This window comes from Bufo bufo, chromosome 1 (genome assembly GCF_905171765.1).
Source record: "Bufo bufo chromosome 1, aBufBuf1.1, whole genome shotgun sequence".
Taxonomy (NCBI): Eukaryota; Metazoa; Chordata; class Amphibia; order Anura; family Bufonidae; genus Bufo; species Bufo bufo.
This window is the reverse complement of record NC_053389.1, coordinates 113,237,212-113,261,716: the sequence shown is the minus strand read 5'-3', so window position 1 is coordinate 113,261,716 and position 24,505 is coordinate 113,237,212. Positions and strand designations below refer to the sequence as shown.

The 24,505-nt window shown below is 44.1% G+C and overlaps 1 protein-coding gene across 1 annotated transcript in view; it reads left to right on the top strand.

The window, feature by feature from the left end:
- The window catches only part of SSU72 (SSU72 homolog, RNA polymerase II CTD phosphatase), an 85,178-nt gene extending 64,681 nt beyond the window's left edge, over positions 1 to 20,497 (top strand). Inside the window, exons 3-5 of the mRNA XM_040428051.1 lie at positions 12,728 to 12,867; positions 17,966 to 18,084; positions 20,316 to 20,497. Of these exons, the coding sequence (XP_040283985.1) occupies positions 12,728 to 12,867; positions 17,966 to 18,084; positions 20,316 to 20,417 (361 nt within the window). The 3' untranslated portion in view covers positions 20,418 to 20,497. The remainder of the gene's footprint in view (positions 1 to 12,727; positions 12,868 to 17,965; positions 18,085 to 20,315) is intronic.
- The last annotated feature ends 4,008 nt before the right edge of the window (positions 20,498 to 24,505 follow it).

The following is a 24,505-nucleotide window of genomic DNA, read 5'->3' as shown; positions in this document are numbered from 1 at the left end:
TGGTCTGACTAATGATTTGTAAAGTAGTAGGAATATGTTCTCATCACGGGCATCTATGCCCCTTTTGATGCAACCCATTATCTTATTGGCCTTGGCAGCAGCTGCCTGACACTGTTTTTTGCAGCTTAGTTTGCTGTTTATTAAAATTCCTAGATCCTTTTCCATGTCAGTGTTACCGAGTGTTTTACCATTTAGTATGTACGGGTGACTTGCATTATTCCTTCCCATGTGCATAACTTTACATTTGTCAATGTTAAACCTCATCTGCCACTTATCTGCCCAAGCATCCAATCTATCCAGATCCCTCTGTAGTAGTATACTGTCCTCTTCTGTGTTAATTACTTTACACAGTTTAGTGTCATCTGCGAAAACTGATACTTTACTATGCAAGCCTTTTACAAGATCATTAATAAATATATTGAAGAGAATAGGGCCCAATACTGACCCCTGAGGTACTCCACTAGTGACAGTGACCCAATCTGAGTATGTACCGTTAATAACCACCCTCTGTTTCCTATCATTGAGCCAGTTACTTACCCACATACAGACGTTTTCTCCCAGTCCGAGCATTCTCATTTTATATACTAACCTTTTATGCGGTACAGTGTCAAATGCTTTGGAGAAGTCCAGATATACGACATCCATTGATTCGCCGCTGTCAAGTCTAGAACTTACCTCCTCATAGAAACTGATTAAATTAGTTTGACATGACCGATCCCTCACGAAGCCATGCTGATATGGCGTTATTTGCTTATTTCCGTTAAGATGCTCTAACATAGCATCTCTCAGAAAACCTTCAAACAGTTTACCCACAACAGATGTTAAACTTACCGGCCTATAGTTTCCAGGCTCTGTTTTTGGACCCTTTTTGAATATTGGCACCACATTTGCCATGCGCCAATCCTGTGGGACATTCCCTGTCAGTACAGAGTCCGCAAATATCAGAAATAAGGGTCTGGCTATGACATTACTTAATTCCCTTAGGATACAGGGGTGTATGCCATCCGAATGGGGTGAATGGGGTTGCGTGAAAATCACAAGCATCCGCAAGCAAGTGCGGATGCGGTGCAATTTTCACGCATGGTTGCTAGGTGACTATTCACTGTATTATTTTCCCTTATAACATGGTTATAAGGGAAAATAATAGCAATCTGAAAACAGACTGCATAGTAGGTGATCAATTGAGGGTTAAAAAAAAAAAAAAAAAAATTAACTCACCTTCTCCTCTTGTTCGCATAGTTCCCGTTCTCTTCTTTACTTCTTAAAAGATGAACTACCGGCTAGGACCTGTGGTGATGTCAGATCACATGCTCCAATCACATGGTCCATCACCACGGTGATGAGCATGTGATCTGATGTCACCAAAGGTCCTTTAGCCCACAGCTCATCATTAAAGAAGTAAAGAGACCGGGAACTACGCGAACAAGAGGAGAAGGTGAGTTATTTTTTTTTATTTTTTTTTTAACCCTCAATTGATCACCTACTATGCAGTCTGTTTTCAGAATGCTATTATTTTCCCTTTATAACCATGTTATAAGGGGAAATAATAACATCTACACAACACCTAACCCAAGCCCGAACTTCTGTGAAGAAGTTCAGGTTTGGGTACCAAACATGCGCGATTTTTCTCACGCGAGTGCAAAACGCATTACAATGTTTTGCACTCTCGCGGAAAAATCGCGGGTGTTCCCGCAACGCACCCGCACATTTTCCCGCAACGCCCATGTGAAAGAGGCCTAACGCATTGCACCTGCACTGAATCCAGACCCATGCATTTCTATGGGGCTGTGCACATGAGCGGTGATTTTCACTCATCACTTGTGCGTTTTTCACTCAACGCAGGCCCCATAGAAGTGAATGGGGCTGCGTGAAAATTGCAAGCAAGTGCGGATGCGGTGCAATTTTCATGCATGGTTGCTAGGAGACGATCGGGATGGGGACCCGATCATTATTATTTTCCCTTATAACATAGTTATAAGGGAAAATAATAGCATTCTTAATACAGAATGCCTAGTAAAATAGGGCTGGAGGGGTTAAAAAATAAAAAATAATTTCACTCCCCTTAATCTACTTGTTCGTGCAGCCCGGCTTCTCTTCTGTCTTCATCTTTGCTGTGCAGGAGGAAAAGGACCTGTGGTGACGTCACTGCGCTCATCACCTGGTCCGTCACATGATCCATCACCATGGTGATGGGTCATATGATGGACCATGTGATGAGCGCAGTCATGTCATCAAAGGTCCTTTACCCAGGTCCTGAAGGAAGAAAGAAGAGAAGCCGGGCTGCGCGAACAAGTGGATTAAGGTGAGTTAAATTATTTATTTTTTTAACCCCTCCAGCCTTATTTTACTAAACATTCTGTATTAAGAATGTATTATTTTCCCTTATAACATGGTTATAAGGGAAAATAATAGCAATCTACACAACACCTAACCAAAACCCGAACTTCTGTGAAGAGGTTCGGGTACCAAACATGCCGATTTTTCTCACACGCGTGCAAAACGCATTAAAATGTTTTGCACTCACGCGGAAATATCTCGCATTTTCCCGCGACGCACCCGCATCTTCTCCGGCCCAAATCCATGACGCCTGTGTGAAAGAGGCCTAAGAAATACAGAATAAGTTGTACATGGCAACCCAATCTGGTCTGATAAGGATCTCTCTGGGGGTATTTTTTCTTTTTATATTCTTGGGGGGGGGGAGAAAAAAATCTCCACGAAAAGTCCAAATAAATTTTTAATCATAGCCCTGCAGCATCCCTGTTATGAAATACCCCAGATCTCCATTTTGGGTACTCGTGGCCACAGAATAGTTAAAGGAGTTCTGTCACCAGAAATTCACTGATGGACTAGGCACAATTCCTTGTAGATCTAGCTCAGCTGACTGCAGTGACACATTTAGCTTGGTGATGTGTGGCTTCATCCAGGAGAAAAGGCACTTGTAATCCATATGCAAATAAGCAGTTAGGTGCACTGAGGGTGGGCCCAAGCATTCGTACTCTGCTACCTCCAGCAGTCCCAGAGTTGAATGGAGTTGTGGACACTAGCTCCGATTCTTGTGATCAGCTGGGACCTCAGTGGTCGGACCTTGCTGATCAGACACTTGTCCCCTATCTTGTACATAGTTTTTGTAATGGGACAACACCTTTTAAATGGAGTCTGTCGACAGTTTTGATCTTCCAATAGGTAGGGATTATAGTGAGCAGGACAAATATGCCTTTTTGGAGTTCATTAGGAGTAGTGGCAATATGAACTTTTATTCTGCCTCTGCCAGGTCCTGCTCCTTCAAGTGCCCAGGAAGTGGAGCTCCACTGCAGTGCTGGACTGGTCTCCTGGTTGGATGCTGCAGCTGTCACTCAGAGGGGAGTGAAGGAGCTCACTGCAGAGCACTGGGTAGTTCATATCCACTCTACTCCTGATATTGTAAGCTCCGCAAAAGGTATCTGTATTGCTCTTCCCCAGATCCTAGCGAGTGCTGTCAGCAGTTTTCCATGGTCAAAGCCATGGTTTAATAGCCAGGTCATTGCACAGTTCTCATCTGCAATGCTAAAGGATCGCTTCAGTCAAAACTGCTGAAACCGGATCTGCACTGGAGTGCAGCAAGAACTGTCCCCACATCCAGTAGTTTTACTCATCTGTTTCAAAGAACAAGCATAGATGGAGGGTAGCCACCCCAGACTAAATGTGGTGCCGTAATTGGCACCAAACTTTCTACGATTCTCAGTGAGTACCGTTAAGATGGCACGGTTGGGCTACGTTCACACGTACCATAAATTGAACCAAAAAAATGGAGTTATGAGTTCTCCACAGAATCTGCATGTCTTACATTAGGAGTGTGCCACAGTTTTACCATGGCCTTCAACCTATGCATTGCAAAGGGTAATATCCGCGACGAGAACTGAAATGCTGTGGATTTAATATCCAAACCGCAGGTCGGTTTCTAAGCAGATTTATCACTGCCGCACGTGGATGAGATTTGCTAAAATCTCAACTACTTTGTTGCTTCTGATGAAAATTCAGCAGCGATTCCACTTTTTGGGCATAAATTTGGAGAACCTGTCGCCTCTCCTGAGGAGTGATTTTAGTAAATTGCTTGTATTTTCCTTTTATAACAGTTCTTTTTTCATTTTATTTCATTTTTTTTTTTTTCATTTTATTTCATTTTTTTTTCATATAACTTTATTGGGCCATTCCTCTATTATTCCTACAAGATGTTTACAGTTGAATTGCCAGCAGTCTGTAAATGAAGTACAGATGGATGTTACCAGTTTGGGGGTTGTCCCTGCAAAGTCTGCCACTGACTGCACTGATTGGACAGCGTCTGACTGTGCAGGGACACATCCCCAACTGGTAACACCCAGATGGACATTTATTGCAAACTGCTAGCGACTCATTCATAACTTCCTGCAGCAATAATAAAGGGACGGCACTGCATAGGGTTATAGGAATTGATGTTCTTACATCACAGGAGCAATTGGAATAATGATTACATTAAAACATAGCTTTTATCACCCTAGACTAAAATAGGTAGAGGTAAATATTAGTTTAATGGTTCGGAGCAGTGGTTACTTGTTCTGTAAGATCCGGTCTCCTATCGCCACCTCCTGAACTTGCGGTGAGATAGGGCTAGGTGGGGACACTTCCCCATCAATCTTAGGGTAAAAACCACTGTCTTCCATGCGCCCTCTTTGAGATAGGAGATTTGGGCTTACAGAACAAGTACCCACCGCTCCGATCTTGATAGTAAGCCTATCATTGGCTCATGACCTTTTAGCAGTATTTTACTAGTGGTCATCCATAGTTGATGACAAATGAGACCCAATCGTTCTACTGCATTGATTTTTGTCCTTATCACTTTACATTTTATACGTTGTTGTTTTTTTCTTTTTCTTCACTGTTCTGAGACGAAACATGTCCTGTTGGGACTGTAGTGAGGGACGCGTTTAGGGATACGACCCCCCTCTAGAGACTGGTTCCTGACGGGGTCGCCCCCATCCCCTACTCACTTAAGCCTCATTCACACCTCAGTGTTTTGGTCAGTGATTTCCATAAGTGATTGGGAGCCAAAGCCAGGATTGGAGCCTCCACAATCATAAGGTATGAGGGAAAGATCTGTTCCTGTTCTGTGTTTAGAGCCGCACCTGGTTTTGGCTCAAAATCACTGACCGAACACGGACGTGTGAATGAGGCATTAGGGTCATCTTTTGAGGGCGATTTAGTTTTTGTCCCGAAGAATACCTGCACATTTAAGGAGTTCCCGCTCCACTACTAAGATGATGTTACCAAGAAGGACAACGATCCAGTAGATACACACCATCTTTTACACGCCATCCAGACGTCTGTATCTTTCTGGTATATTAATATAATTTTATTTTTTTCTTCATTTTGGTTTATTTTTCTCACTTTTTTTGAGCGCATTAAACTATTCTTATTTACCTCTGCTTATTTTAGTCTAAGGGTAATAAAAGCTACCTTTTAATGTAATCATTTATTCCAATTCCTCTTGTGATATAAGATAATGTATGGTAAGAGGCTTATTTGCTGGAACACCATTACTCTTGTGTAGTGGCCTGGATTTATAATTTAGGAATAGAGGCTCAGAAATGTTACATGGGGAATGTAAGTAGTTACTAAATTAGACAAGTCAACAGGCAAGAACCAATGATTCCCTATGGGAATGGTTCTCACCTGAGCGTTTTACAGCGCGTACGAACGTGCTGTAAAACGCCCTACGCCCCAAGAAGTACAGGAGCTTCTTTGGGGTGTAGTGTCGCGCGTTCCCGTACATAGACTTCTGGGAACGCGCGACAATGGGCGTTCGCTTGCACAGGAGCCCGTAGTGAGACGCCCGTAGAATCGTGCATACAGAGTGCTCAGGTCTGAACCCAGCGTTAGAATTGAATTGTAAAATTCTTACTGCCGGCAGCTGCCACAAGGGGTATTATAACAATCTGTCCTTTAAATATGCTGCATGGGGTCTCCCAACTCTTAGCCCCCATGATTAGGCTTTCAAATGGCTGCTCCTTTAGTTTTTGGGAAGATCAGCCACTGCAAGATGAGTGTGGCAGTGCTTTTCTTCTTTCCATTCAGTCCACATGCACACTTGGCTAAGCCCAGGCATGCATGTGTATGGAGGGCTCAGGAGAGAACTTTCACCCCATCTGCCAGCTAGGTACAACACAGATCCATAGTACGGACTTTAGCCTCAGGTTCTGTTCACACTTGTGTCACTTCTTTCCCATTGGCTTGTAACAGTCATAATAACAAAGCTTTTGGCGCTATTCTGTCTAATAAAATAATCACTAAGCCATTAACAGTCATAACAGGAGCCATTGCTCAAGACACAGAGCCTTAAAGGGGTGTTCCAGGAATATAATACTGAGGACCTATCTTCAGGGCAGGTCATCACTTTCTGATCAGTAGTATTCTGACTCCTGGCACCCCAACCGATCAGCTCTTCCTAGACCAGTGACGTCATGTTCATCGGTCACGTGGCCTATGTGCTGCTCAGTGCCATTTTCGTAATTAGTCCTGGACTGCTATACAGTGTACAGCGCTGTGAGGAGGCCAAAGCACTCACTGGGGCACCACAGCCTCTTCAAACAGCTGATCAGCGGTGCTGGGTGTCAGACCCCCACGGATCAGATATTGATGTCCTATCCTGAGGATAGGTCATCAATATTGTCTCCCAGTAAACCCCTACTACCTACCGTATCTATTTTGTGGCCTGTCAACTGTGTGCTGTCCGAGTTTTTGCGGTCCCATAGATAATGAATGGATCAGAGGTAGACCAAAAATACAGCTGTGTGCATGAGGCCTTAATGTATTGGTCTAGTCCTCTGTGAACTTGAGGGACATTTTACTAACACACAAAATGTAATACAAGCCGTACACCTGTGTCAGGCTACTTTCACACTTGCGGCAGAGTGATCCGGCTAGCAGTTCCGTCGGATCAGGCAATCTGCATGCAAACGGACAGCATTTGTAGACGGATCCGGATGTAGATCCTTCTCACAAATGCATTGCAATACCGGATCCGTCTCTCCGGTTGTCATCCGGAGAAACGGATCCATATATATATACCGGAAGGACTGATCCGGCATTGCGGCATTTTTAATGCGGCACTAATACATTTCAATGTAAATTAATGCCGGATCCTGCATTCCGGCAACTGATCCGAAATTTTGGACGGAGAGAATACCGCAGCATGCTGTGGTATTTCCTCCGTCCAAAACGCCGTTCAGTGACTGAACTGAAGACATCCTGATGCATCCTGAACGGATTGCTCACCATTCAGAATGCATGAGGATAAAACTGATCAGTTCTTTTCCGGTATTGAGCCCCTAGGATGGAACTCTATGCCGGAAAAGAAAAACGCTAGTGTGAAAGTACCCTCAGATGGACATGAAGTGTAAAGGATTTCAGTCTGTATGCAGGCAAGAAAGAGACCATTCACTAACAGCAAGCACAGATTGTATTTCAATTTTGCAAAGTTTACAGAGTTTATTAGAAAGTTACACAACTTTTCTTTACAGAATCCCTAGAGATTTTCCTGGTTACATTTAGCGCCCATGGGCTGGATGGGTAATGGATATAGGATTGCCAGGAACCCCATGGTCACTAGATCAGGGGTGCAAGTGCCCGTTTCACGTACAACCATGGTGAAGAGGTATTTCAGTGACCATGTGCACTGCCAGATACATGGAACTGGCAGAAACAGTTGAGGTCTTAGCAGAATAAGGCACAGACTCTTATTCCTAGGGTGCTGTAGATGGTGGAAAATCTGTGGTGTGAACAGTATCCTTGTAAGCCTGTTTAACAGTGAATGTGTTGGCCTTCGTTGCCTGTGCGGGTGGAGATGCTTTCTCCCTGTACACTCATTTCTCAATGCATTAAACCATGACACTTTCCATCCAGCAGCGTGTCCTGTGATGTCAGAAGATCGGGCTGTGGATGTAGTGTAATACAGCCTTTGGTATGAAGACGTAACGTGCTCCCTTAACATGGTGCATGTCTAATGTGGAAACTGCAGCTTCTGGCCAACACTAGGTTAGAAGACACTTCATGTGCCGCGTCCGCTTTACCACGCACAGCTCCATCTTGCATTGTAGCTCCTTCACCTGAATGGGACAAAGCTGCAATGAGCTCCAATGCCAGGCAGTTACTAGTAGGATGGAGCTCTGCCTGGTAGACCATGGTGGGGACATGACCTAATTCCATTCAGCTGCTTGGCCTGGGTCCACTGAGTCAGGACTGGCCATCAATATCAGATGGAGGGGGCTCTAACATTCCTTTTTACAGGAGTAGATGTTCAGCCTGTAACAAATTAATTATAAAAAATTGATTGGCACTCATTAATTGCCATTTACATGGGGCTATCGTCACTAGGGATGAGCGAATCGACTTTGGATGGTACATCCGAAGTTGATTCACAAAAAAACTTGGTTGTAATACTGTACGGTGTTCCCGCTCCTTACAGTATTAGAATGTATTGGCTCAGATGAGCCGAAGGTGGTATTTAGCAAAATCTCACGAGACTTCGTGTAATGACTTCGGAAATTAATTTCTAATGTAAAAAAAACCATTTCCCGAACTCTGGTTCAGTTCCAAGGTACCACTAGGAACCGAACCAGAGTTCGATATCAAGGTTTTTTACAGGAATTAATTTGCTGAGGTTATTACACGAAGTCTCGCGCAACTTAACGATGTAATAACTTCCGTTCATCAGAGCCAATACAGTACGCTCTGTACAATATTACAACAAAGTTTTATGCGAATCTACTTCGGATTTACCATCCGAAGTCTATTCGCTAATCTCTAATCATCACACAGTATGGGGACGGAGGATTATTAATATACAGAAATCCAGTAGGTTTCTATCGAACTCCATAGGAGCTGTACAACCTCCGGGGGCAGGAATATGTGATTTTGGAGGCACTTTTAGGGCACTTCTACAAGGACCAATAATCAAATTATTGAGGATGAGAGTTTGTATAAACACTCGTTCCCAATAATTGTCCTGTGTAAAAGGCGCCGGCGGATCGTTCTGTCTAAACCGGCATCTGCCGCCCACGAACAATGACTTTCTATGGGGACAAATGATCACTGTAGCGATCGCTCATCCCCATACAGCGGAGGTGATTGCTTCATGCATCCCTCATCTCCACTGATGATCAGGCAATTATAGGGAATGTCTGCTTTGTTCCAGATAATCTGCCTGACTGTCAGTCCATGTAAAAGGGCCCTTAGGGGTATGTTCCCACAGGACAGAGATGCTGCAGATTTCTCCTTGTGAAATTTCAGGCAGAAAATCTGCAGCATTTTTATAGCAGCAGCAAAGTGAATTGGATTTAGAGAAATCTAATCCCCGGACTGCAGAAAGTCTGCCGCGGAGATTGACCTGCAGTGCAGATTATCAGTTTATGCTGAAGACTTTGCTCTTTACAATGCATAAGGTGGAATCCACATGTAACCCATGCAGATTTTCACAGTCATTACAATTTCTCCACCGCAGGTTACATCGTCCAGATGGGGGGGTGTCCCTGCAAAGTCTGACACTGATTGGACCGTGTCAGACTGCAGGGACGCATCCCCAACTGGTAGGTTGTCTAGTCGGGTTATTTCTGTGATTCGAGTAACTTTTTCTGTATATAATTTCTTACTAGACTTCTGTCCCTGAACACAAATAGTTGCAGGTAGATTTACAGATCCGTGGGAAAAATGCACAAACCTTGAAAAAAAAAAAACGCAACAGTTCTTGCATGTGTGAATACCGCCTAGGGCCGGCGCCACCCATAAGCAGAGTAGGCAACCGCCTAGAGCGCATTGCGCCCCGCCCCCTACTTGTCATCCATCTGACATCATCTCCTTCTGTTCCTGTACTTGCCGGCCGGATGCGCTGCAATGAGTGCGAGCATGAGTTTGTTCACTTCGGGTAGAGAGAGCGGCACGCAGCTGACACACAGCTACGAGACCCTGATGTATTTAAATCTCATTTAGGGTTTCTTTTAGAAAAGTTTCTTCTGTGACTCAAACTCACGACCTTTCACATCAGAGGCAAGGCATTTACCCTCACAGCTATGAAAGCTGTATTACCAGTTGCTTAAAAAAAAAAAAAATATATATATACTTCTACTGTAGATAACTTTGATACTTAGTGTACATCCATACACATGACAGCTGCCCCAGTACACTGTGTATGGATGTAGCAGAGGTGGGTGTGTTGGGGCAACTGACGTGTATGGATGTACACTAGGTAGCAAAGTTACCTACAGTAGAAGACATATATATATATATATATATATATATAAGTCTTCTACTGTAGGTAACTTTGCTACCTAGTGTACATCCATACACGTCAGTTGCCCCAACACACCCACCTCTGCTACATCCATACACAGTGTACTGGGGCAGCTGTCATGTGTATGGATGTACACTAAGTATCAAAGTTATCTACAGTAGAAGTTTATTTATATATATATATATATATATATATATATATATATATATATATATATATATATAATTTTTTTTTTTTTTTTAAGTAACTGTCTATACAGCTCTCATAGGTGTGAGGATAAATGCCTTGCCTCTGATGTGAAAGGTTGTGAGTTTGAATCCCAGGAGAAACATTTGCTTCTGTTGACAAAAATCCTTGCACCGGCCCTGACTTCGGGCGCGCAATCCCGCGAGACCAGTGACCTCCAGAGGTGGGTCTCGCGGGATCACGCGCCAAGGCAATGTGGACCTGGAGCACAGCGAAGAGCAGAACCTGGTGAGCACCCCTGGCAACCACACTCTGACAACCTGCACTAGGGTGTCAGAGGCTGCAGGGCAGTGACTGGCAGCAGGGTGGCACACACTTGTGTACAGGGGTCAGGGCACACCTGCTGCTTGACCACACCTGCTGCTTGGCCATAGATTCTGACTGGCACAGGGTGCCCAGCAGTGGCACATGGAGCCTAATAGGTGGCACAGACTGTCTAAAGGGCTATGAATGGTACAGGGTGCAGGACAGTGCCAGACTGGCAGAGGGCACAAGGCAGCATACTGTTTTATGTTGCCCTGGTGGCACAGGATTTCAGACAGTGGCTGAATGGCGCCTGGCAGTGAATAGGTGGCACTGCTTGTGCTGAACAGCGCAGAGTGATTGGCATCACTGGGATGGTACTAGGTGGCAGACAATAGCTGTAAAATATATATATATATATATATATATATATATATACACACACACACATGACCATAGACTGGCACAGGGTACACGACCATAGTTAAATGTTGCATGCAATAGGTGGCTGAAAAAGGGTGGGAAAAGGGTTGTGGTCAAAGGGGGGGGGGGGGGGGCAAAATTTGCTCCTTGCACCAGCCCTGATACCGCCTAAAGATAAGTCGTCCCTGTCAATTTCCTGCAGTCTGTTTTTAGTTTCTTGCTTATATGTAGATTCCCTCTCTGCTGTCAATACTGACAACCACTAATAGATGTCATTACAGTGCCAGAGGTTGTCGCATCCGTTTTTATAATGGTCCTAAATGGAAATTCTGACTGGTTGTCCAGTGCAGCAGAGGCAAGTAGGCATATCACAGCATGACCTTACAGGGTTGTCAGAAGTCTTAGGAGGGAGTTGCAATGGCAGCGCTGCTTTCTAACCCATTGTCATGAAGACCACTTCTGTTCGTGTGTCCTATTAGGACATATGGGGTGGTCCCTGACGGAACGGAGTGCTGTCCTGTTAGGACATATGGGGTGGTCCCTGACGGAACGGAGTGCTGTCCTATTAGGACATCTGGGGCGGTCCCTGACGGAACGGAGTGCTGTCCTATTAGGACATATGGGGCGGTCCCTGACGGAACGGAGTGCTGTCCTGTTGGAGCATCTCCCGTTTTGGAGGACTCGAGCCAGCAATGTGTTACAAGGTTGGCCATTCACTTGAATGTCTCCATATAATACCAAAGTGGCCACCACAGGGAAATGCTTGGCCGGCTGCAGCTTCTCCTGACTGTATCAGCTGTTTGTCAGGGGTGCAAGGAACGCAACCCAGGGTGATCAGCTGATCGTCTTTAGGGCCACATTCTGAAAATGGATGTCTCTGATGGAAAATCCCCTTTAGGTAAGGGCTGAATGTATATATTTTTTTCTATTTACAGAGAGGGCAAGTCAAATATAATAATCTGTGTTTGGTTTTGGTTTGCGGTGGAGGTGCCCTTTAACAAGTATTATATTGTAGCATATCATAATGCCTGGCCCCATGGTGTGCCCCAGATCCCGTGCTTTCCCCTTTAAACCCGCTCCTCTTTCTTAGTAAAAGAAAAAATGGATGAGTGTAGCGGCCTCCTTTCCCCTTAGTTGATAAAATTAGCACACGGCATAAAATTTCCATGCAGGCCAGGCCGCATTTCATATTCCAGCAGATGGACGCAGATCTTGCTGGAAGCCTTTCTCCTATTGATTGAGCAGTGCAATTCACTAGATTGGCTATTCTCAGCTGCTAATAGTTAATGCACTCTCTAATGAAAAGACCCATAAATTGAATCTTGCAATTTAAGATTTCTCCAAGCCTTGAAATATGCCGTCAGCCTCCTCCGCCAGACTGTAAGATGTCTTTGACAGCCGTGTAAATCCGGCACATTGGCCTGATGTATTACGCAGACTAGAACATGGCCTGTATGTGTGGTGTATAGAGACGTGTACACTGTTACTGACACCGTTCCTTAATTGGAGAAAATTCAGATATACACAGAACGGTATTCTACACATGTTGGATAGAAACAAGAGGATCAAACCCCGGCCCGAGAGGTTTCAGAACTGCAAGGACCACTTCGACCTGGTGATTACCTGCGAGGAGAGGGTCTATGACCAGGTAGTGGAAGGTAAGAGCACGTCGGCTCCCGCTTAATGAGTGTGACTAAACCTTATTATACTCTGTGCCAAAACTAAGTGCGTCTAGCTTTACCAAAATCCACCGTGCCTAGCTTGCCAAAGGGGAGTGGCATGACAAAAAGGGCGTCAGCCAATGTCATCTAAGGGAATAGCAAGTCTGCCCCATTAAGTATCCAGCTGAAGGGTCTATCTATATCAAGGATCAGCAACCTCCGGCGCGCCAGCTGTTCTGAATCCTCCTTTCACTTCTATAGAAGTTACAAGAACAGCTGATAGTGTGCATGCTGGGAGTTGTGGTTTTACAACAGCTGGAGTGCCGAAGGTTGCTGACCCCTGATCTACATCTACAGGCACTGGGGTCATTTATACAAGTAGGACTCATTGTGGAGACTTTCCAATCAGAGGTCCTTGTTAAATTACAATTGGGAAATTACATTTTGCTCTTTTTATTTATTTTTTACCAATTTACTTTTTAAAGCGATTGTCCACCGTTTAACATAATGCTGATTTTAGGTCCAAAATTTTGTGTTAATTAAGTAGATAGAGATTATGTAGATATTACACTGCCTGTCCAAAAAAAAAGTCGCCACCTGGATTTAACTAAGCAAACCGTTCTGAGCCTCCTATTGGATAATTACTGCATGGGCGATTATCTTTCAGCTGGCAACAAGTTATTTAACCCCCAACTGGTGCAATTGCTTCTCACTTCTTAAACAACCATGTCGAAAGACACATCTCGTGGTCGTGGAAAAGATGTTAGTCTGTTTGAGAAGGGTCAAATCATTGGCATGCATCAAGCAGAGAAAACATCTAAGGAGATTACAGAAACTACTAAAATTGGGTTAAGAACTGTCCAAAGCATTAATAAAAACTGGAAGGATAGTGAGGAGCCATCGTATTCGAGGAAGAAATGTGGCGGGGAAAAAATACTGAATGATCGTGATCGGCGATCACTTAAACGTTTGGTGAAATCAAATCGAAGAAAAACAACAGTAGAACTGAGGGCTATGTTTAATAGTGAAAGTAAGAGCATTTCCACACGCACAATGCGAAGGGAACTCAAGGGATTGGGACTGAACAGCTGTGTAGTCGTAAGAAAACCACTAATCAGTGAGGCAAACCAGAATAAATTTGCTAGGGAGCACAAAGATTGGACTCTGGAGCAATGGAAGAAGGTCATGTGGTCTGATGAGTCCAGATTTACCCTGTTCCAGAGTGATGGGCGCATCAGGGTAAGAAGAGAGTCAGATGAAGTGATGCCCCCATCATGCCTACTGTACAAGCTTGTGGGGGCAGTGCTATGATCTGGGGTTGCTGCAGTTGGTCAGGTCTAGGTTCAGCAACAGTATGTGCTCCAAGAATTAGGTCAGCTGACTACCTGAACATACTGAATGACCAGGTTATTCCATCGATGGATTTGTTCTTCCCTGATGGCACAGACATATTCCAAGATGACAATGCCAAGATTCATCGGGCTCAAATTGTGAAAGAGTGGTTCAGGGAGCATGAGACATCATTTTCACACATGGATTGGCCACCACAGAGTCCAGACCTTAACCCCATTGAGAATCTTTGGGATGTGCTGGAGAAGGCTTTGCGCAACAGTCAGACTAAGAAAAATTAATGCGACAATGGATGGAAATAAATCTTGTGACATTGCAGAAGCTTATCGAAACAATGCCACAGCGAATGCGTGCCGTAATCAAAGCTAAAGGCGGTCCAACGAAATATTATTGTGACTTTTTTTTTTTTTTTTTTGGGTGGCAACTTTTTTTTTGGGGGATAGGCAGTGTATATAGATATTGGAGCTCTGTTTTTCTGATACCTGGCTCCACACCCCCTGCGTTGACCTGCAGCCACCACTAGAGGGAGTTTAGTGGATGACTGCATAGTGGTATTGTGTGCAGTGAGCTCCTGTTGGATGCATACAGCTTGTTCTTCTTTCCGTATAAGGCTACTTTCACACTTGCGTTTTTGCCTGATTCAGCAGGGATCAGCAAAAACACGTCCATTTTTGATAATACAACCGACTGCATCCGCTATGAACCAGTTAGATTATCTTCAAAATAGCAATGACAGATCCGTTTTCTATTGTGTCTGGAAAAAACGCATCCGGCACCATTTTTTCACTCTGCATCCCATGCTGGACAGTCCAATATGGGAACACAACAAAACAGAACGAAATGCATTTTGGTGCACTCCGTTACTTTCAGTTCAGTTTTGTCCCCGTTAACAATGAATGGGGACAAAACGGAAGCTTTTTTTTTTTTCCCGGTATTGAGATCCTCTGCCGGATCTCAATACCGGAAAAGTTAAACGCAATTGTGAAAGTAGTCTAAGTCTATGCAGCAGTTTTGGACCTGAAAAAACTGAGCTTTAACCACTCTAATGCCTCATTCACACGTCAGTGTTTGGTCAGTGGTTTCCATCAGTGATTTTCAGCCAAAACCAGTTGCGGCTCTGAACACAGAACAGGAGCAGATCTTTCCCTTCTACCTTATGTCTGTGGAGCTCCAATCCTGGTTTTGCCTGTCACTGATGGAAATCACTGAAAGATACTGACGTGTGAATGAGGCTTAAGGCCTCATGCATACATAGTGGGGGATAAAGTGGCCCCGTTTTGTAGTCTGGTCCAGGCAGGGCCAGCAGTAGCATATTGTGGCGTATTTTACCACCCTAACAGTGCCAAATACCACAGTCTATAACAAAATACTGCCAGCAGCAAAAAATAAATCTCAAAAAAACTTCCAATGGCAGCTATGAGGAGGGCTCTGGCGGGCCCCTGGGAAATTTCCCTGTAAGGTCTATGGCCAATCCGCCCCTGCGCATACAACTTTATCTGTTTTGCGGTCTCCAAACCATGGATCCGTAAAATACAGACACGGTCTGTCTATGTACATGCCACAGTTTCCTTTATAGATATGGCTATTGTCAACTGCCCAAAACCGACCTGAACGTGCAGGGTGGGCACACGAATGCGGCCAGCACTCGGATGACGTCCGTGCGCGGTCTGTATGTTTTTACAGACCCATGGAAATGCGGAGCAAAAATGTGGTTGTGTGCATGAGGCCTTATAAACTACACAGAGAATTAATCGGCATGGAATTACGAGCCTATTAAATATACAGTCAGGTCCATAAATATTGGGACATTGACACAATTCTAACATTTTGAGCTCTATACACCACCACAATGGATATAAAATGAAACTTACAAGATGTGCTTTAACTGCAGACTGTCAGCTTTAATTTGAGGGTATTTACATCCAAATCAGGTGAACGGTGCAGGAATTACAACAGTTTGCATATGTGCCTCCCCCTTGTTAAGGGACCAAAAGTAATGGGACAATTGGCTTCAGCTGTTCCATGGCCAGGTGTGTGTTATTCCCTCATTATCCCAATTACAATGAGCAGATAAAAGGTCCAGAGTTCATTTCACGTGTGCTATTTGCATTTGGAATCTGTTGCTGTCAACTCTCAAGATGAGATCCAAAGAGCTGCCACTATCAGTGAAGCAAGCCATCATTAGGCTGAAAAAACAAAACAAACCCATCACAGAGATAGCAAAAACATTAGGCGTGGCCGAAACAACTGTTTGGAACATTCTTAAAAATAAGGAACGCACCGGTGAGCTCAGCAACACCAAAAGACCCGGAAGACCATGGAAAACAACTGTGGTGGATGACCGAAGAATTATTTCCCTGGTGAAGAAAACACCCTTCACAACAGTTGGCCAGATCAAGAACACTCTCCAGGAGGTAGGTGTATGTGTGTCAAAGTCAACAATCAAGAGAAGACTTCACCAGAGTGAATACAGAGGGTTCACCACAAGATGTAAACCATTGGTGAGCCTCAAAAACAGGAAGGCCAGATTAGAGTTTGCCAAACGACATCTAAAAAAGCCTTCACAGTTCTGGAACAACATCCTATGGACAGATAAGACCAAGATCAACTTGTACCAGAGTGATGGGAAGAGAAGAGTATGGAGAAGGAAAGGAACTGCTCATGATCCTAGGCATACCACCTCATCAGTGAAGCATGGTGGTGGTAGTGTCATGGCGTGGGCATGTATGGCTGCCAATGGAACTGCTTCTCTTGTATTTATTGATGATGTGACTGCTGACAAAAGCAGCAGGATGAATTCTGAAGTGTTTCGGGCAATATTATCTGCTCATATTCAGCCAAATGCTTCAGAACTCATTGATCGGCGCTTCACAGTGCAGATGGACAATGACCCAAAGCATACTGCAAAAGCCACCAAAGATTTTTTTTTAGAGAAAGAAGTGGAATGTTATGCAATGGCCAAGTCAATCACCGGACCTGAATCCGATTGAGCATGCATTTCACTTGCTGAAGACAAAACTGAAGGGAAAATGCCCCAAGAACAAGCAGGAACTGAAGACAGTTGCAGTAGAGGCCTGGCAGAGCATCACCAGGGATGAAACCCAGCGTCTGGTGATGTCTATGCGTTCCAGACTTCAGGCTGTAATTGACTGCAAAGGATTTGCAACCAAGTATTAAAAAGTGAAAGTTTGACTTATGATTATTATTCTGTCCCATTACTTTTGGTCCCTTAACAAGTGGGAGGCACATATGCAAACTGTTGTAATTCCTACACCGTTCACCTGATTTGGATGTAAATACCCTCAAATTAAAGCTGACAGTCTGCAGTTAAAGCACATCTTGTTTGTTTCATTTCAAATCCATTGTGGTGGTGTATAGAGCCAAAAATGTTAGAATTGTGTCAATGTCCCAATATTTATGGACCTGACTGTAGGGTTCACGCCCCATTGACTTCTCAGCATCTAGTGAAGCATAGCACATTTCTTCTTTCTTTCTTGCTCAATACTTAGCCTCATGAAGCAATGAATAAGTCCTTAGGATATAATTACCGTGCCGTACAGCTCACGTGCTTGAGACGTAATTTTACATGGAGATCAGGTTGATTACATTTAGTTGGCCGGTATTTCTGGATTATCAGATTCCTGATTTAAAGGCATTGCTTTGTATATAGTGAATTCACTAACCGTTTACCTGCTTTATTAACCAGGAAATACTTATAGTGTTCTTTTTGGGTCATTTCTTCCAGACTTGAACTCCAGAGAGCAGGAAACCTGTCAACCCGTACACGTCATCAATGTCGACATTCAGGACAATCACGAAGAGGCCACACTAGGAGCTTTCTTAATATGTGAACTTTGCCAATGTGTAAGTGTCTGTGATCTGTGGTGTTCTTTGCTGAATAAGATGAAGCTATATAAAAACCATAGCTTTAGGCCCCTTGTCTACTGCAGAGCCGTATCCATGGGTCCTCTGGGGAGAATGCAGCTGTAATATGGCGTCCGGTGCTTGCCACTTACAGTCCCCCTGTCAGTGTGCACGAGGCCCTACACTGAAAGCTGTTCATTAAAGCTCTGGGTTTAAACTCTCTTTACACACAGCAGAGCCGTACAGGCTTCATCAGGCACTGTGCACATCAAGATATTAGATGCAAAACTTATAGGGGACAATATTTGGATACCTCAGTGCATATAGAGTCCAATGCAGCATGATGAGATGATTACATTTTATGAAATGCGAGGCATATGGAGGTGCAGTGGAAGCATCAGACTTCTCTATGGCAGCCCTTCATCTCCGCACAAAAGAGAGACGCAATACTGCACGTCAGCCTGGGTCACGATCATGAAAGGAGACGTACCCGAGAAATACACTTGGGCCTCATGCACATGACTGTATTTTGCATCCATGTCCGATCTGCATAAAAAAAAATTTAAATCCGTATTTGGCGGATCTGTGGTTTGCAGACCGTAATATGGTCCCAGTCGTGTGCACGAGGTCGTAAAGTGAATGGGGAAAAGGCAGTAGACATATACCTTATGTGAAAAGGTTTGACAAGTAGTGTTATAATACCGCACTCGCCTGTCCTGCCTGTAATACTTTATTACAGTGCAGAATAGAAATCCCACCGTATACTTGACAGCCTTTACTGTCCGTACCATGAGGAGACTGCAGGACACTTGGCAGCACAGCCTGGACAGCTACTCTTTCCAAAACGCCTTCCTATCTTAATTTATGAACTGGGACAGTCTCTTAATCTGTTGTCCTTTACTGGCAACCCTCAAGGACACAATTTCTCTACCAGAGGCTCTTGTTTATAGGCGATATTAGCAGTAGTATGAACCCAGCCCTAGATCCATCTATTCAGGACGTAATTAGAGGGGTGGTCTCATTATGACCAGCCCTGGCTGTATGGACCTCTTATATGGGATCTCCATCGAGGACCCACTGCTTGGAGCCACATTTATTTACCCGGTAAATGTATGGTCAGATATAGCTTTCCCCAGTGCTGACAGCTGATCCCTTGGGACTGTATAGCCCGGCCTGTGTCCTGTGCATGTCATGACGACAAAAAAGCCCTTCTAATGGAGACTGACCTGTTCGTCAGACTGTTCGTAATAATACAATTGACTGTTTCCACACAGGAGGCAGGCTAAATTTCATGTTTTCTGTCAATTAATCACTCATTTAGTTTCCCTTGCAGTCCATTATTTCACATTATGAAACAAATTACTTGAAAATCATAAGGATTCATGTGTAAATATCCACCCGCAGGATACCGGTGTAGGGAGGTTAGCTCTAAATGCTATGGACACTTTTTTTTTTTTCTTTTTTCTCTGTTGCTTCCTAAATGCAAATTTAAGCAACATTCTAAATAACCCTCATTAAGTATTTTCTACCATTTTGCGTCTACGGAGCGTATGTCAGTCAATAAATCTCTGAGCACTGCTCCGGTTTCTGACCGCTTTTTGCCTTCCTTCTCTTGATAGAGATGGCATTAGGGAGGGGGAGGAGCTACATGGCAGATCAGATAGTGGAGAAGGGAAAGCATCCAAGGAGCACACATTACGCAAGATTTAGATGGGAAGAAAAGCACACAAAATACATTTTGCAGGGGGAGAATAACATAAACTGAGTAGAAAGAAAGCGTAAAATCCACCACAGACTCTGCAAGGGGAGGGAATCGCACAACCATTACCATCCATCAGGGGCTGTCCATACAAGTGAGAAGAGACCCCTCATACCTTCTAGAAGGGAAAATCAGTCCAAGAATGAATCAGTGCTGATACATGAGAGCTAGTGAAGATGGTAGTATCCTGGACACACAGACCTCATGTCCAGCATGTATTACTAGGAGGGACATATCCACATGAGAAAAGTCTGAAACTTGGGGCAGGTTCTAAACGGAATCTCAGAGGGTCTGAAAATGAGTGAAGTAATGAAGATTGTAGACGGAAACTTGGTTTTTAATTTTATTTTTACTCAAGGTAACTGCTAATATGTGAAATTATAATATAAATGATAAAGTATAGTATATGGCTTCTTCGTGTAGCAGTGAACTTCTGTATTATGTCTGTAAGAACGTCTGCTCTCTCTTCCAGATACAACACACAGACGACATGGAGAATGAGATAGATGAGCTACTACAGGAGTTTGAAGACAAGAGTGGTCGGACCTTTCTCCATACTATCTGCTTCTATTGATGCAGATCCACTCAGGCCTTATTCTGTGATTGTTATTATATCGCATTTCCTGGGATATTTTTTTTTTTCTTATTTTTTTTTTTCTCCCAAAAGTGTTTTCCCTTCAGGTATTTTGTCCCAAAGGACAGGGATGTACAAACATTTGTGTATATATTGGAAATATGATAGACTATGAAAGAGATCTAAAAAAAAAAAAGAATCAGGATTGCCTAAAATTTGTGCTGGATGAGTATTATTTTAATCTTTTTATATATACAGTATATTCCTTCCAGATGAGGAATCTGGTTCTAGTTACTTTGTAACCCTTTACTGTCAGAAGGGAAAGAGACTTTGATGGAGCCACTTGTCAGTAGATGGGTTAATACTGACGGTTGTGATGCCAGATCTACAAATATGAATATTAATATCTGTAAAATAATAGGTAATAAATTGGAACTGTACTCTAAGTGGTGTGGTTTGTCTTTTTAGTGTGTGAAAACTGGCTTATGTCTGAGCGATCATTACGAAACCTTGTTATAGGACTGTGTAACTACGTTCTTGTCTACTATAAATGCAGGCCGCACAGAACTGCCTGCCGCCTCCCTAGGGGAGAGTTCACTGCATCCAGTACTGCAGAGCTCCCATGGAGTTCAATACAATGTATATAAATCCATATGCACTTGGCGCCCCCTAGTGGTGGCTGTAAGCACCCATAGTCTGAAATAACAGCTATGCCAATATACAGTACATGGAAATGAATTGGCGTAGACCTTGTCTTGTAGTTCTCAGTGGGTGATGGAGCCCCTTCTGCGTTTTGATGTGGGGCTCTGATGTCTGTGAACACCCCTGAACAAGAATTGGTCGTACACCACAAACCCATAAGTTACCTTAGTCTGTATATATGACCATTAATATTACTAATCTGTATCTGTGCACAACTCACAGAAAAGTGTAGATGTGGCCCAGATAAAAAAAATTATTAGATCGAATAGAAAACGTGTTTGGTAGAGGGAAATCTCATCCAATACGTTTATAAAAGTCACGAACTTTTCAAAAAACTTTGGATATGTCATAGAGCAGGGATGCCCAACCTGCAGCCCACCAGCTGTTGAAAAACTACAGCTCCCAGCCTGCCTGGACAGCCTACAGCTATTAGGGCATGCTGGGAGTTGTAGTTTTGCAATTGCTGGAGGGGGCCGCAGGTTGAGCATCCCTGTTATAGAGACATATCAAAAATTTAGATCAGTGGGGATCTGAGCGCTAATACCCCTACAATCTGTAGAACGAGGGGGAGAGTATTGCTCACATCACGCTCTCTCTCCTTGCTGCACGGGACTGGCTCCAAGTCTCTGGGCCTGTCTCAATTCCATCCTCTGCAGCAAGAGAGCGTGATTTGCGTGCGCTTCACTACCCTCGTTCTAGAGATCGATGGGGGTCTCAGCGCTCAGCCCCCCACTGATCTAAACTTTTGATAAGTTAGTGACCCTTTAAACTGGCCATACAGATTAGATGTGTATCTACTGAATCTGTTTATCTTGGTGGGCTTGACGACCATCTAATGTGTATGGTGGTCTCCTGACCCTCCCCCCGATAGCTGATGTTGGAGGAGATGAGGATCAGGCACATTGGGTTTCAGCTGCCCAATATTTTCATTCCCATGAGATAAACCTCTTCCAGAGGTGTCTAACAGGAGCTTTCTCCCCATTCACTTCGGCCAAGCGTGCACATGTATGGGAGGATTGGGGGAGAGAGCTGTCGGGCCTAAACAATCTGGTGTATGACTGTAGTTGGATGTTTTGTCTGGACAAACGTGGCCATCGTGTCCCTTCAGGTTGTCCTGGTATCTTCTGGTTCCCTGACTGATTCAGATAGTGACTGGCTTTTGGAGCTGCCACATTGTAGAAACTCGTCAATGTGCTAGGCCTCAGATAACGAGTCTGGAAATGCAAGAAATCCACCGATAAATCGCAAAGTGACTGCTTCGTACCCCTGACCTAAGTGCCATGCAGGCCAACTGTGGTACTGCTTGTGTGACCGGGATATTAGTCTTGCCATTTGCCCGTTAAGTGCATTGCTGTGAAAGACCCTAATGGTTGGGTCATTTGGGTTAAATTAACCATGTTAACCATACAGTTCATAGGACATTTCTATGCAGGGATCAGTCTTGCATGTGCCTGATGACCAGATAGTAATCACTGCACGTATGTGGACCTCTGACCTATCCCATTACTGTTCTTTAGTCCTTATTTCTTAATAAAGTATCTTCCATATGAAGGGCGGAATGTAAATTATATTTGTTCGATCAAAGAACATTTTATGAGCCAAACCGATACCTTCTGTCTCCTCATGTGGAGCGGTCGCCTGACTGCAGGGATACCTTATGGTTCAATATTTCATCAATATCAGTTCAGTAGGGGTCCAGCTCCCGACACCGCTGCTGATCAGAGGTTTGCCTGAACTGCTGTGCTCCACTCTATACGCGGTGTACAGAGCTGTGCTTGTTCCAGTGGCAGAACATATTGCTTGCCTCGAGTCAGACCTCCGCCATTCTGATACTGATGATCTATCTTAGTCATCAATATTTAAAGTGCTGGAATATTCTTTTGAGCAATAATTTATATATTAATCCATTTAATCAGTTCCGTGTTTCTCTGTGAGGATACATCCTTAAAGCGTACCGGAGTTCAAAACCATTTGTACAATCATTACTGTGAAGAAATGAGTCTTTTTGGGCGTCCCTAATGTCTTCCTTAGCCACATTATTCCCTTTTTCAGCTGCACAGATAGATGCATTTCACTCAAAAGCAGGGGGTTAATCCCTTCTCTGGAAGTCTGCCAGCAACTGTACTGCTGTGACATCCTTTCCCACTATGTTTAGCTCTGGAGCTCACAGAAGAGATAAGCAGGGGGGAAAGTACACTTATAAGACACACAGAAGGCTCCTGTGATGCTCATAACAAAAGCAGTTCTTTTATCAGACTCCTAATCTCAGCTAGCTCTGACATAGTGTATACAATCAGTCTCTGATAAGCCTCTGTGTACAGCTGAAATCAGAAAGAGCAGAGATATAAATGTATAAATTGCAAGTTTTATTGGATCTTTTCCTACAAAATTATATATCAAATATCAATCTGCTCAGCTCCTCCTGCTCTATAACCTGGTGCCTGCAGATAGCCCTGATTTTGCAGTGACAGGGTCTCTTTAAAGGGGTTGTCCACTCCTTTACAAGTGATGGCCTATCCTCAGGATCGGTGGGGGTCTGACTCCCTGCCCCACGCTGATCAGCTTTTCTGACCCTGGAGCTACTGCAGCCATCTGATTGGTGGGGTCTCAAACCCCCTGCTGATGAGATAGTGATGGCTTATCCTTAATTGGCTACCACTTGAAAAGCAGTTGACAGCCCCTTTAAAGCTCCAGCTGCTTTTTCTCAGCCTGTGGGAGGGTGGGCTTGTCTGCCTGTGTCTCACACCAGAGAACTCTATACTCTGTCACCGTCCTCCATCTTGGGCTGCAAAGTATTCTCTCTCTGGCAGGTGAATAAAGCTCAGCCTGGTAGAAGCTGGATACATGACCTGCACATGGAGCAGAGGGGGAGAAAGGGCTTGGACATATGGGGGTGGGCATGTCCAGTATACCAGGCGCAGAGAATAATCGGGTCACGTGCACAGTCCTATAGACCACATTACTGGCATGGCCTGCCAATGAAAATGATGTGACCGACGGGAGAAGAGATGAGGTCGGTCTTGTGGGCACTCTTATACTGGGCTTATTATGTCACAGAGGACGTGTCACCGCTCCTGGCATCTCTGTTTTAGCAAATGTTTGTATTGCCCATAGCAACACTGGAGCATCCTTTCTTAGAACTCTGCCTTGGGCCATTCCTCTATTATTCCTCCTGTATGAATAAATTGCTAACAAAACAAACATTTACTCGTCAGTGAAGTGGGCACCTTATGCTGGCACTGTCCAGTCAGTGTTTCGTGTGTTCGTACAGCCGCAAGTGTCCTGTGTCCACCACAATTGCTTTGTGGGGGGTTCATTACACTGTAGTTAACTGTGTATGGCCTCTATGTGCCCCCCTGCAGCAGCTGGGGCAATCTCTGTATAAT